The sequence below is a fragment of the Pseudopipra pipra genome, chromosome 2, assembly GCF_036250125.1.
Source record: "Pseudopipra pipra isolate bDixPip1 chromosome 2, bDixPip1.hap1, whole genome shotgun sequence".
Classification (NCBI taxonomy): Eukaryota; Metazoa; Chordata; class Aves; order Passeriformes; family Pipridae; genus Pseudopipra; species Pseudopipra pipra.
The window spans coordinates 4559089-4573234 of record NC_087550.1 but is presented as its reverse complement, the minus strand read 5'-3'; the positions used below and the strand labels follow the sequence as shown (position 1 = coordinate 4573234).

The 14146-nt window shown below is 48.7% G+C and overlaps 1 protein-coding gene across 5 annotated transcripts in view; it reads left to right on the top strand.

Moving 5' to 3' along the window:
* The first annotated feature begins 672 nt into the window (after positions 1-672).
* Positions 673-14146, top strand: part of ILDR2 (immunoglobulin like domain containing receptor 2) — a 39648-nt gene continuing 26174 nt past the window's right edge. Inside the window, exons 1-3 of one of the 5 annotated variants that reach the window (XM_064643475.1) lie at positions 673-822; positions 9770-10102; positions 11185-11304. In XM_064643475.1, coding sequence (XP_064499545.1) covers positions 777-822; positions 9770-10102; positions 11185-11304 — 499 coding nt within the window. In that variant the 5' untranslated portion in view covers positions 673-776. Of the gene's footprint in view, positions 823-2796; positions 2913-9769; positions 10103-11184; positions 11305-14146 lie in introns of those variants that run through there. The other 4 variants (XM_064643482.1, XM_064643472.1, XM_064643478.1 and 1 more) reach the window with 4 other exon arrangements.

Sequence of the window (14146 nt, the reverse complement as noted above, 5' to 3'; positions counted from 1 at the left end):
GTGGCCAGGACCATTTAATTTCCAAGCAACGTCCATATTCTAAAATGTCATTTTTAGCTGTATATCTAGTTGGCTGTCCCCTTCCTCACAAAAAAATTTCCATCCCCTCCCAGTATCACGTTTGCACAACAACTTAACACCCCACGACTCATCTGCCCGTTGCTAACAGCCAGAACACCTCTTCCTCATCTAAAATTATATTCCATCTAAAATTATATCCCTTCTTCATCTAAAAATTACAGTAATTAGTTGCAGTGCCCATGCTGGAAGTGGAAACCCCGGGGAAATTTCGAACAGGAACCGTCTACACTTATTTCCCAAGGTACACGTTAAGGTTAATTTGGGGAGGACAGACGATCGGCGGGGACATTTTTAAGCGCTTACTAGAAGTTGTAAGAACCCCGCTAAGAAGCGGAGGGATGCCGGGGTGGGGGATGAAGGATTTGCGGAGGAACGTGCCGGGGTGCCCGTAGGCTGAGGAGCGGCACCTGGCAACCGAAACGCGCCTTCGCCGGAGGGAGGGAGGCAGGGAAGCAGTTTCGGGAAGCCGTTTCGGGAAGCCGCATCCCCCTCCCGCGCCCGGACAGCCGCGGGGGCGGCCGCGGGCACCGGCGGCGGGGGAGGAGCGGAGCAGGAGCAGGAGCGGAGTCACACGGCGCGGCCGCTCCGCCAGCCCGGCCGGCGCTGCGGGGAGGCGGCTGCCTGAGCGGGGCCGCCCCCGCGCCTCTCCCGCCCTCCCTCCCTCCCGCCCCGCGCCGCCTGGACCACTGGGAAAGATGGATGGGCACGTCCTGGGATGGATCGTCCTGCTGTGGCTCGCAGGTAGGGCCACGGGCGCCCCGGCGGCCCCGGCGGCCCCGACGTGCCCGTGCCGTGCCCGTGCCGTGCCCAGCCCGCCAGGCTCCGCGGCTCTCTTTAGGGAGAAAATGGGGGGGTTTGGGGAGATGCTGCGGGAGGGCAGCGGCGGAGGGAGCCGGCGTGGGGTGAGGGCTGCTGCGGGGCGTCCCGCGGTGCAGTTTGCGGAGACTTCGCGGAGAGGGGCTGGGGACGGGGGGGGAAGCGGCGCCTCCTGCCCGCCCGGGGCCCCCGGGGGCAGGTCCGAGGGGCCCCCGGGGGCAGGTCCGAGGGGCCCCCGGGGGCAGGTCCGAGGGGCCCCCGGGGGGCAGGTCCGAGGGGTCCCCGGGGGCAGGTTTAAGGGGTTCCTGGCGCTTCGCTCCGCGTGGCCCGCAGGGCGCTGGGGCCGCTTGTTCGCCGCGGGGCCGGCGGGAGAGAAGCGCGCCGGCGGCGGGGAAGGTGGGAGCCGGCCCGGGAAGGCAGCTGGAAAGCGGGGGAGCTGGAGTGTCCTTGGCCACGGTGCGGGAGGGATGGCGACAAACCCTCGGCTCCCCGTCGCCCGCCCGTGCCAGGCCGGGAACAATCGCGGGAACTTCTCCTTTACCCGGTGTCCTGACCGCACACGCCGTCCTAACAGAGGTGTGAGAGGAGGGGGCTGCCCTGCCTCTGCCCCGGCCTCCAGGGGGGCCTTCTCAGTGACGGTGTAGTTGTGCCCAGGCCTTTGTGACCGCAGGAGGGGATTGCCTCCCCCCCCCAGCCCAGCTCGCCCACCACCTCTTGCCCGTCGGGCGAGCCCTCCCTCCCTAAGCCAGGGGGAGGGGAGCCGGAGAGGAGAGCGGAGAGGGGGAAAGGGCAGGGGGAACAAGCTGAAAAGGGGCTGGGTCTGAGAGCTGGACAGCGAGGAAAAGAGAAGGATTAAAACAGAATGAGAACGGCGGGGCAGCCGGGAATCAGGGAGGAAAGAGGGAGCCCTCTCTGAGGGACAAGATCTGGCTCCTGTGAGCCGGTGCAGCAGCCAGGCACAGGCAGGAGCAGCAGGCTTTAGGAAAAGCTGCAGCAGGATGACTTAGCCAGGCAGGCTGGTTACAGGCTGAAAGAAACAGACACACTTGGTTTAAGTGGCACATATTTCCCATCGCCACCGATGTATCCCACAAAGAAGACCTCAGCCTCTTCCCTCTTCCTATTCAGATTTAGGATTCACAAGCAGTAAATTCGGCTTTTAGTCATAACACTTCTCTCCCACTACCCACCCACCCCTTTCCTTGCTTTTTCGCTCTGAGTCATCTTCAACACCGGTGCCTGCCTACTGCTCCCTTCCAGGGTTTCACGGCTTCATCTGGGGCTTCAGCAGCTTCCAGCTCATCCTCCCTCCCTCCCTGCCATTTGGCTGCTTCCAAATGTATCCTGCCTCACCGAGTTGGTCTGGAGTGCCAGCGCACCCACAACTACCGCTCCTTTCCCAATAGCCATAGTAATGAGCTGATAAAACAGCATCCAGGGACTGGGAAAGGAGTACGGGGTGCAGATAAACGTGACATTACATTCCTCCCTCTTTTTAAAGAGCTCCGTTATCTGGACATGTGCGGATAGATCAGGACTTTTCCATCAGGCTAAAAGACTGGGCTGCTGACACTTTCCTCCCTCCACCGAAGGTAGTTCAGGATTCCTGGCAGCGACCGCTGTTCGGAGCATGCAGGGTCAATGCAGAGAGAGAGAGGTGCCGCAGTAGTAGGAAGACCTTCCCGTTTCCTCTAGCCCCGGGGTTTTGAGGCAGGACTGCGTGCTGCTGGTGCTAGTCGAGAGCCAGTGGGCACAGGCTTCCGGAGGCAACAGGTTATCCACAGCTGCGTGCTGAGAGATGGAGCCCGCCCGCTCCCCTCCAGCCTCTGGCCGCTGCTGCCCAGCAATAAATCAGGTGCTGCTGTCCTTTTTCATGGCCGAGAGAAAGCAAATAAGCCAAGGTGTGTGACTGTGAGCGTGTGTGTGCACAGAAAGGGAGGAGAGGCTAGCAAACATGGATTCAAGATTTTCCTCTCCCCAGTGGCTGTGCGAAGGAATGAAAGGTCTGCATCAAGGTAAGCAGCCCTAATCCAGCCTGAGTGGTGCACTCTGCTCTCTGAAAGAGAAGTGGGGGCTGGGAGGTGGAGGGGCCAGGGTAGGAGGCAGAGTGCAAGATGGGGGGGAGGAAGCAAGGAGACAAAAGGGAGCACGAAAAAGAAGGCTCTCGTCCCTTTCTCTCCCCTCCTCCCTCCTCGATTAGAAATTTCTAATCAGCACTTGCAGTTCCTTTCCTCCCAGCAGTAATTCCTCTCTGTCCTTTGTTTGTCTTTAATTTTTGGCTCTTGCATTTATCTTTTGTTTGGTTTTGCGCATTGTGAGTTCTTACTGCAATTTCAAAAAATCCTGTGTGAGGTACAAAGGGTTTGGTTTGGCTTCTCCTCCTATCCTGCTCTCCCACGTTTCTAAAGCTAGTGTTTTAATAACAACAGCAAATGGATGAAGAACAGGTCATCCTTTATTCCTTCCTGTGAGGTCACACAGGTTAAGATATGTGTGGGACTGTGTTCTCATTCTATAGAAAGAAGATACAATTTGCCAAGTATTCTTAAGTCACTGTGTAAAGCTGGTTTTTGTAAACTACCAAGTGCAGCTTGATTCTGGAATGAATCCTCTCCTCGTGCTTACCATTATTCTTAATAGTGCTGTAATTTGTAATGCAATTAAAACTAGAGAGAAGTGTTGTACTGGAGGCTGAGCTCCAGTTTTACGCACAGAAGAAGCAGAGCAATATTTTTCTGCCTCACAACTTGGACTAAGCTTGGAAAGATTACAATTAGAAGACTGCCCATGTTGAAATGGGGTCTTTTCTCCCTCCTAAGTAATTTTTTACCACTAATTTAGGGCTTGGTCCCTGTTTATTCTCCCTATGCAGAAGAGCCACTGCAGTGCAATAGTGTAGTAGAGAGGTGGGTGTATTTACTACCTCAGCTTCCCCAGCCACAGTTCAGGAGAGCAGGCTGAGGGGGGCATGCTGGAGCACAGCTGTGCTTTGCTGCCTCCCGGCCAACTGAGCACGCTTCTTGGGAAGGCAGGGAAATGGATGGACTGTCTCATCTGTCTTGACACAAAATGTTCATCTGACTTCCCTTGCCTGGCTTCACAGAGCATACGTGCAGCATAACTGGGAAGAAATCTCACATTTTTTCTTACTTTCTAGTCCTGCGAGGTCACCTTGAGTGGGACTGGCACCAGTGGAAATCCCAATGCTATCCCAAGGACAGGTGTTAATGCTTGGTGTTATAAAGGTCGGGGAGACTCTTCCCATTTATTTTCCTTTGTTCTCAGGTGTGGTGGTGATCAGTTGCTGAGTGATAGTTCTGAGCATGAATTCTAGGATGCTGAACCAATACTGTAAATCATGAGGCATCTGACAATCGTAACAACTTTCAGACAGTAATAAGACAGGGTGGATTTGATCTGGTGGCCAGAGCTGAGATAATGTGCCTGAGAACGTCTGGGGTGACTTTTGTCTATATGTGAAAGGGGCAGGTCATAAGGGAGTGTAAGGAGCATGGGGAAAGTGATGAAGAGAGACCGAAGTCAGGAGCAGAGGGAACAGCACCACAGAGAATGGGGAAGAGCATGGAATAGTCCAGTCTGTTTGCACAGCCTGGGCTGTCCTACATGGATTGTTTTTTCTTTTATTGAGGTACTGTGCTGGGTGTGCAAGGCCATGGTTTTCTGCAGCTGCTGTGGGCTTTCCCCTTTCCAGGTTAAACAGTCAGAGAGCTGAAATTCTTGGTTTTGCTATGGAGCTGCAAAAAATCAGATCCATGCTTTCACCTCAGTTGCACCTGACCTGTTCAGGAGTTGGTTTCTTGCTTCTGAAAAAGCTGACAATTAGTGGTCACGTAGCTAAGAACACAAGTCTGATAGGAACCAGGCCAAGCCATCCAATTCATTTCCCAAAAGGCACTCAATGCAATCTGATGGTGATGGCTTTTGCTGATAAATTGCATGGATTGGATTTAGTCCAGCATGAGTAGGCAAGAATCTACAACACAATCCTAGTGATCCCACTGGCTCTCCATTCATCAGTTTACACATCTGTTTATCACCTCTAACTTTCTGACCTCAAAGTCCAGGTCTTGCACTTCCTGATTCAGGCTTGATCCACATTTGAGAGTGGATGGTGTGCCAGTATTCAGCAGAGGGGGAAAGGACACTTCTAAATGATGCGTAGTAGCCAAGGTGCAATAAACAAAGATCCTTTTGCCCAACAGTTTATTTTGTTCAGAGAGGTGTTATAAACTATGCCCTAAGGGCACTGTCTCTTACCAATGAGTGTATGCTTTTCTGCTGAAGCCCTTAGGTATAGTCTGGGAGTAGTTTTCCTGAGGTGCCTGTTTCAGGGCCCAAGTGTGTGCAACAACTTCTGTCAATAAAGGTATGTAAAACTGGGAGGATGTAATTTTTGTAGCTTTATAGCATCAGCTGTGCTACCTCGGGCAAGTGGTAGTGTGAGCCAAATAATAGCAAAGAAAGAGATGAGATGCATGCACAGGTAGGGAGACTCATGCTGACCTGAAGAATAATGTGTCCTGCCTTCTCTTGGATTCAAATCTTGTGTGCCAGAAGGATGCAGCCTGAGACCCATTAGGCTGAACTACACTGTGTGGCTTTGCCATTACGGGGATTGGTGCTTTAGATCAATTTTATTCTGACTAGATGATCTTTGAGGTCCCCCCCAACCCAAACCATTCTGTGATTCTATTATTAGAGGCTAACTTAAGGCTGTGTGGTGGAGGTAAATCTTCCTGGGATTCATTTCACCTCAGGGAGGCATAGACTTCTCTGGAGGGCAAGGGCAAAGCAAAAGGCTCAGTTATCACCCCTCAATTGCTTTCTCTTGCTCAAGGAAGGCGCTTATGGAGATCAGACTCACAAGGCTCAAAGGCGCCCTTACAAATATCCCCTCTATAATCACTTCCTGGAATTTGCTTTAATCACCAGTGAAATGTATTAGTGATGGCTTGTGTGTAGTGTTGATTGCATAGTTTGAATGCATAATCTGAGGATAGTTTAGGAAAAGAAACAGAGAGAGGAGAGGAATGCACATTGCCAGTTGAAGCAGACAGACCCCATACAATCATATTTCTGAAGTGTGATTATTTTTAAGCTTTTTCTCTGGGACTGTGTATATACACATGTACAGGCACACGAAACCATGGATTCTTTTTATTTTCTAAGACTAAGGATATCTGTTTTTTTAAGGTGCACTTGATTAATATTTTCAGACCTTTTTCTGAGGGTTTATGAGAACAAGAAGGATGAAAAGCAAAATGGTTAGAGTACTCCCACGAGCTAGATTTTTTTTTTCTTGTGAAACTTCAAACGTTGTGAAATTCACAATGAACAGGTTGCTTCTCTGGAGTGCAGGAATTGCACTTCTATGATGATTTTGAAGTAAAGGCTAATCTTGCTCTGTCTGCATTAATCAAAACATAACACAACACAACTCAGTTTCTTTTTAGTCCTGCTTGTATTGAACTAGACAAAGCTACTGTGGTGCTGTCACTTGGCTTGTCATTGTTTTTCACGTATTTCAAGTTTTTTCTCTGCTACATTAACAACCCAGAGTTCTGCCCTGTGATACATCTGAGGCTTTTCTTATCTTGGCTAGTCTCTTGAAGTTTTTTGAGGTCACGGTTTCTTCTTGAAGGTGAGGAGGTCCTAAGCAGACCACTGTAATTCCTGTGCATGGACATAACTGATCCGTGTAAAAGCTACCATCTTGTCTTCAGGCTGTCAGACATCCTGTTGGCCTTTTTGATGGACACTGTTACAGCAGTGACGTGCTACATGAATCAATTCCAGCCTTTTTTTTTTTTTTTCTGTCAGAGGAAATAACAGGTGTATAATTTCCCAGTTCAACCATATATAATTATATATAATTTGACTTAAATAGATCTAAAGTTTCCACTGCTCCAGTCTCTCAGTCTGAGGCACTGTGTTGCTCTTAAATGCTATTCCTGGAAAGAATCCAAAAATAATACTTCAGAAGTTAATAAAGAGCTTGGGATAGGATATAGAAAATGCCAGATAATTTTCTGCACATCTCCAAAAAGTTAGAAAAAGAATAATCTAGAAAAAAAAATTCCTATGTGTTCCCAAAAGCTGTGTTTCTTTTCTTGATATAGACATTCACATGGGGGTATGGTGGGGAAAGTTAGTCAGATGAGAATTTGCTAAAGCTCAGCTAATCATTTATTAAAGCAGTCCCTGGCTTGCCAAACTCATTAATCTCATTAACAGGAAAGGAGGGCTACAGTGCATGGTTAGCTGAAAGCACAGTGTTTACTAAGCAGAGTACTTGGTTCACAAGGGAAAGATTTAAATATTCAGTGTGTCACTGTTTTATCCCTGAAGCTGAGGTAACGTGATGAGTCACTTGATCAGCTCATGTCACATGCTGGCTTTGGCCTCAGACTGTGAGCGGTCAGGCACAGAGTTGCCAGACGCAAGTCTGACCTGGACCCATTTGTTTTTCAAGGTGTTTGTCATGTCTGTTGCATCCAGATGCAACCCAGAAAGCACAAATCTCTGGAGAGGAGAGAATAAGACATCGCCGCTCGGTTCACCTTGAGAAGCAAGTGCTGTCGTTCCCTTAGTGCCGCACGGGGCCCCTGTGGCCCCTTCGTTTGGTCGCTGGGAAAAGGAGGCCTGGCAGAAACGTCCCAGTGGCTGCTTCCTGAATTGTCTCGTTGCCTGTGCCTTGGGAAAGTACAGGAAGGGCCTCATGGCCCTGCCCCTCCTGTGGGAGACCTCAGCTATGTTTGGTGGTGCTCTGGAGATCACCCACACTTCGGCGTTTGGATTTGTGTCCAAGCGCTTCTCTCAGGACTAATATCTCTTGTGCAGCTTCCATGTGGTACAAGCATTATATCCATGATGTCATGCATTTGTTTTATTCATAATATGGCATTTATGTGCAAATGCCACAGCACCCCTGTGCACTTCAGGCCTTCACACAATAGTCCCCAGCGTCAAGTCCTGCCTAGATCAGTAACTCTTTTTTTAGTGTCAGGGACCATCTTGCCTGTCTGAAATAAGCTTTCCCCTAGGCTCTGTCCATGCAGTCTTTTTATCCTCTGAGTGGTATTTGTAGGCTTGGTTGTGATTAGTAGTTTGGACATAGATAACATGTTGAATTTAATATTCACTGTTGTTCCAACCTCTTCACTTTCCTTTGGTTCTGAATCCTGGTTGTGCAATCTCTCCTTGCTTTTGCTTTTCAGGTCTGCAGCTGTCTCCAACTCGACCTTGTCTCTTCATGCCTGCTGTTGTCATACTGTTGATGCGTTTATTGCTCTCTGTCTGCTTCAAGCTCCAGTGCTTTAGTCTATGCCTTTTTTCCCCCCATTCTAAAGATACCTCCTGTCATTTCATTTTCTTTGGCCAGCTTCCATCTCCTTTTCATCTCCACTTTCTGGAGTGGGTGGGTTATTTTTGCTGACTCCTTTTCCTCTCTTCTCTACATCGTTTCTTAATCTCCTGCAACTCCAGTCCTTTGAAATTATTTTGACCTGGGCTGAGACACCTTCTTCAGTTTCTTCCAGCTGAATGTAAGCTTCCATGATTGTCATCCTGCTTATCCTTCTGCTTCCTATACTTACCCTGATACTCTATCCTTACTCTGTCTGTGTTCTTCTTTCTTGGCGTTTTCCCTTCTCTTCTGCTGCTTCTTGACATCAGGAAACCTTTATTTGTCCTCAGTCTTTTGTTCCTCCCTAAGCTTCCCTAAGTCCATCAGTCCATTCTCCAGATGTTGTGTAAACTTTCTCTTCTGCTCTATTCTCTTGAATGTCTTTTGTGTCTTGTCCTCTTTTTCATCGTGCACTGCTCTGGGATGTGTGTAAACTGTGAGTAGGGAGTCATCACCAATATTTTCAATACTGACTCTGATTCCTTTTTCTCCAGTGTTGTGTAAGTGCTCTCAGGCATTGCTGCCTGCAGCACAAGGAGGGAAGCAGTGAGGGGCGTGCGGGGAAGGTTTTGGCCTTTCCCCTGTGGGTAGATGGAGTACCTCACTCTCCCAAGGGCTCTGCTGACACTGCTCACTGACTCTCTCTTCTCCCTAAGCTACATAAGGATGTGGCAGCAGTCCCATGGGTCTTCTCTGGGGCCTTAATACATCAGAGCTCCAGGCTGCAGCTCTCCTGTCAGCTGGTAGATAAACATTACATATTGAGATCCCTCTCCTCCCTGGGAATGTGAAAAACTTGAGTGTTTGGGCCATTTTTCTCCACACCTCCCACATGGAGCAATTTCTCTCAGCGCTACTTGCCAGCCCTGGGATGAGCTGTCTGATTTGGATCCACTCCTTCATGCATCTCTAGAGGTTGGCAGAGCAAGCAGCACTAACTGGGCACCAGTGCACAACAGGCTGGGCCAGGCGCTGTGTGTTGCTTGGCTTACAAAGAGGAAGTGGGATGCCACTGAAATTGGGAGGAGGAGGACTTATTCTGCAGTAGGGTTGTTAGGAACTTGGGATCTGACCCCTTGGCTGACCTGCTGTAGAAGTGCAGCATGGCCATCCCTAAAATACCTCTTCCTTATCTGTGAACCTGCCACAGAAGCTGTGAATCATCACACCACTGTGTTAGGGCCTGTGCAGCATAAGGGTGCTACATCTGAGCCTTCAGCCCCATCATGGTGTATTTTTATTTGTGGCTGTGGGCTAGGAAAAAAGCAAACTTACTTCTGCTGCCAACATCCGTCCTTACAGCATACATTGAGGAATATTGCACCCTAGCACCTGAAACAGAGGGACAGTTTTATGTGTGGGGGGAGAATGATGCTGTGATAAAATGCAGTAGGTCCCTCTTCAAGCAGTGCCAAGGCATATGATACTCATGTTTTTGTCTTTTAGCTGAGGTGGAAGGGTTGCAGGTCACTGTGCCTGAGAAGAAGAAGGTGGCCATGCTGTTTCAGCCTGCTCTGCTTCGCTGCCATTTCTCTACTTCCTCCACCCAACCAGCTGTGGTGCAGTGGAGGTACAAATCTTACTGCCAGGACCGGATGGGAGAAGCTTTGGGAATGGTGACCTCTGGGTTACAAACAATGAGCAAGAGGAACCTGGACTGGGATCCCTACCTGGACTGTGTGGACAGCAGAAGGACAGTCCGTGTCGTGGCCTCCAAACAGGGATCTGCCATCACTATAGGGGACTTCTATAAGGAAAGAGATGTCAGCATTGTCCACGGTAACTCTCCTACCCCAGTCATGCTTGGTGGGGGCTGGAATGGACCCTTAGCAATTTGGGATACTGGAGTCTGGCAGTAATTGTCTGGTTAACTCCCTTAGAAAGGGCTGTGGGATGGGATTGTATGTCAGACATTCAGGATTCAGCCAGCCAACCAACCCTAGACCCAAACGTAATTTCCTTTGGCTCTTCCTTTTATTTGTCTCCATGTAGGTCTCCAACCCAGATACAGAATTCTTTTTTTCCTTTCAGTGAAGTGGAATGTTTTCATTCCTGGCTTCTGCATATTGCTCTGTATATAGATTTTCCTTAACAAAGGAAATCTAGATTTCCAGCAAGAGAGATATGAATTCAGCCTCTGCCAGCTAGGTTTTTCTTCCTTACAAATCCCACTGATTTTTTTCCCAGTTCCAAAATCCTCAGATTATCCCACACCTTATGTTTGCTCAGCCCTGGACTTTAGCTATAATGAATCTAAAGCCACACAGCCTTGGGCAGTGAGAAGAGATTTCTGTGGGGCGAAGTCCTGTTGGGTGGAGATGAGGGGTGTCAGGGTCCTGATACATCTTTTTCTGGAAGGCTGTGTGAGAAACCTGTCCCTCCAAAGTAAAAGGTTTCTGCTTGGCTCAAGACACCTCCTCGCCAGAAGTGGAGACTCCTTGGAGTGGAGAGTGTGTGATCAGCCTCAGCAAGGAGGAGTGTTTTCCTTTGTCTCCCTGTAACCTCTGGCAGATGACTGAGGTGCTGTAGGGGAGACAATGTCTAAACCCTTCTTTAATGATGTAAATATTTTGGGTCCCCAGACCATGGAGGAGGATAGAAAATGACATTAGTTACCCCTTCTGCTCTTGGCACTTGCAGAGTTGCCTCTGCAGCATTATCTGTCTTCCCACCTGCAGCTCCAAGTCCCGAGCCTATTGGTTTTTTTGTGAATACTGTGATGTTCAGGATAAGATTAACCCCTCTTCTTAGTAAGGAAATGAAGTGGATTTGGGACACAGAGGTGGACACAGTGCATTCAACGCTTCATTCTTCCTTTAGGTGTTGGAGGGGAAGCTTGACTTTTCTTTTTTGCCTTCCAGATGCAGACCTGCAGATTGGGAAGTTGATGTGGGGAGACAGTGGGCTCTACTACTGCCTTATTATCACACCAGATGACGTGGAGGGCAAGAATGAAGAATCAGTGGAGCTGCTTGTGCTGGGTGAGCCCTCTTGTCAGATTGCTTTTTCAGCAGATACCTGATGCACCTTTCCTTCTGCTCTCTCGCTCTCTCCACATATCTGTGCACCATATTACTATGGGGTGTAGGAGCTGTGTAAAACAGCACCTTCACCATTGCCTTGCACCTTGTGCAGTCATTCACACCTTGGCAAAGTGGGTGGCAAATGCTACCAAACCAGAATAGGAGTGTTTACACCCACACCGCTCACACGTTACACGGGCGTCAGTGACTGCAGAGAGTGCAGGGCTGTGGAAAGTCAGAACCCTTGTTTTTAAGGTGCAAAACAATAAACTTGCGGCAAAATGAACACTTGAGACAGAGTCTTTTAAAAATAGACACCCAGAAGACAGCAAATCTTACGATTTTTACTGTCTTTTTAACATGCCCTTCGTCCCGCTCTTCTGACCTGTGAGGATGTCAAGAAGTACTGTGTTAGGTGTGTCAGTTTGGGAGGTTATTTTGTCTGCCTAATGCTACTTGTCCAGTTAGAGGTGCAGTTTCATAGTCACCCCAGTCAGGTCTGAGCTGGTGCTGCCACTGAAAGGAGCTATACCCTCTGTGTGGTCTGCATGCTTGGCTTAAGCTCCCCTGAGCAGTGTGGTGAGCAGTTTCTTTCCTATTTGCAGGGTTAGTTTTCAGTGATGGCTTCCATGATCCAGCTCACTGTAAAGGTCAGAAAAGGACCCATCCCAGCTAGAGGAGAAAAGCAGAGTGGAATGGGCCTTTCAGGGACATTCGTTGATGTGCCTTGAGCCAGCTGTAGTAGTTGAACCCTAGATGCCTCAGATGAGTTTTTCCCAACTCTCCTTAAGACCTGCTGATAGCAACATTTGTCTAGTCAGCATGGTTCTTGGGTGTACAGGTACTGTACATCCTGGGAAGGAAATGTTAAAAAGCTTGGGCCAATAGCATCTAGGTGATATGTGGAAGCATGATAGAACAAGTCTGTCAAGTGCCCTTGCCCTTCTGCCTAAGGCCAGAGTTTAATCGACATTTGTATTTGGAGCTGTAGTTATCATCACAAAGTAAACCAGGTTGAATGGGTGAGGCACTGTAACAGTACCACCACCTCTCCTCAGCCCTTCATAGGATGGTCAAGCAATGGACAATTGGAAGGTCAGAAGGTGGAAGGTCAGCCTGGTCCCTCCAGAAAAGTGTCATTTGCCTTTCCAAACCCACGGTGTGACTGTGTATCATATGCCGGTTAATAAGAGGCCCAGGACTGACCTGTGTGGGCTCAGGTGACATTATATCTGCCAGATGGCAATGATAGCTGTTACATACCCTCTCCAGAGGACCTGTCTGGGGCTGTGTGGTGATGAGCTGCTGAATTTTTGTCCTTTCTCCACCTTCCTGTTCAGGATTTGGTGTCTTCCTCTTGTGTCTACAACTGTGCTCAGACACCAGTGATGAAACAGTGCCATGGTAACAGGAAGAATCTGGTTTTTGGTGTGTACAGAAGATTATGTGGGGAGAAAACATAGAAATCCCCTCCTCTGGAGCTGGCTTGGTGTCCCTGTTCCCAGTTTGTTGTGGTTATGTTGGGAGGAAACACGTAGCTTTGTGTTACCCTCGGCCACATCTGCTTTTCTGTTCAGCTTGTGGGTCTGACCTTGCGCTGTGTGCAGCACTCGTGCCAAGTTTGGCAGCAGCATGAAGCAGACTTGTTGTGGGCATACTTTGTTCTGCCTCATGCTGTTAGGCGCAGCTTGTGAATATTTCTTTTCCTGGGTAGTGTGTACGGAGGCAACATTCCAGCTTTTGGTGCAATTCCAGGGTTACTTCCCTCCCTGCCTCCCTCCCCCTTCCCACCTTGTCCTTTTCCTTCTGCCTTTGCCGTTACTTTTCCTTCTTTTTCCTTTATCTCTCCCCTTTGATGGCTAAATGATAAAGCAGCCAGCGGTGAAAATACCATTTCTTAATACTCTGGCATCTTCTGGGGCATTTTTTATTCCATGCCACTGCTTGGAGGGAGACACTGGGTACAGATGTAGATTGGAGCAATTCTGCAGTCCTAGGAAATGTGGTAAAAGGGTTTTGTTTGCTGTTTTTCTGGTTTCTGCTCTTTGGGTGGAACCCAGATTCCCTGTTAGCTTGGAGCACTGGAGGGATGGTGTGTGAGAGACACTATGATTCCCACAGCACATTGCTGTTTGCTCCCTGCTGAGACTGGGCTTTCAGATATAATTTACATTGCTTATTTTGGGGTTGCTGCATGATTTAAGCTTAAATTAGAATTTTGACTAGGGCATTGTCATGTTATCATTTGGGGTGATAGGAAAACCAGAACGTTTAAGTTAGAGAGAGATACTGGTGGACAGGGCAGTTTTACAGCATGTAGGAACCATGAAAGGTGTGAGAGGCAAAAATGGTAGATACCTAATAGCACTAATAAATTAATGGAAGTTTGTTTAGCCAAAAGTGGAGGGTCCTGCTTTTATACAGTGAATCACACCTTTAAAAATCGGTCAAAAGCTGCTTTATCACAAATTGGAGCAAAATCCAAAACCTGAGCAAGTTACAGCATTTCTTTTTTCTTAGGGAAGCAATCACTGAGACTACCAGTGAACTCTTAAGCCAGTCAGCCTGAGCCATGATGGGTTTGCATGTTGGGTTTTGTCACCTGGATGTGTCGTGTTGGCACACAGAGCTGCTGGTCAGCTCTGCGTAGCATCAGAGAATCCCTTGTGCTGCCTTCATTTCAGGCCTATTTCAGAAGAGCATAAAAGCATTTATTTATATCCATTTGTGCTCAGCAAAGCTGATAGGATTTGTAAAGCATACCTGATGTTAAGCATATGCTTATTATGTGCTTTGCTGA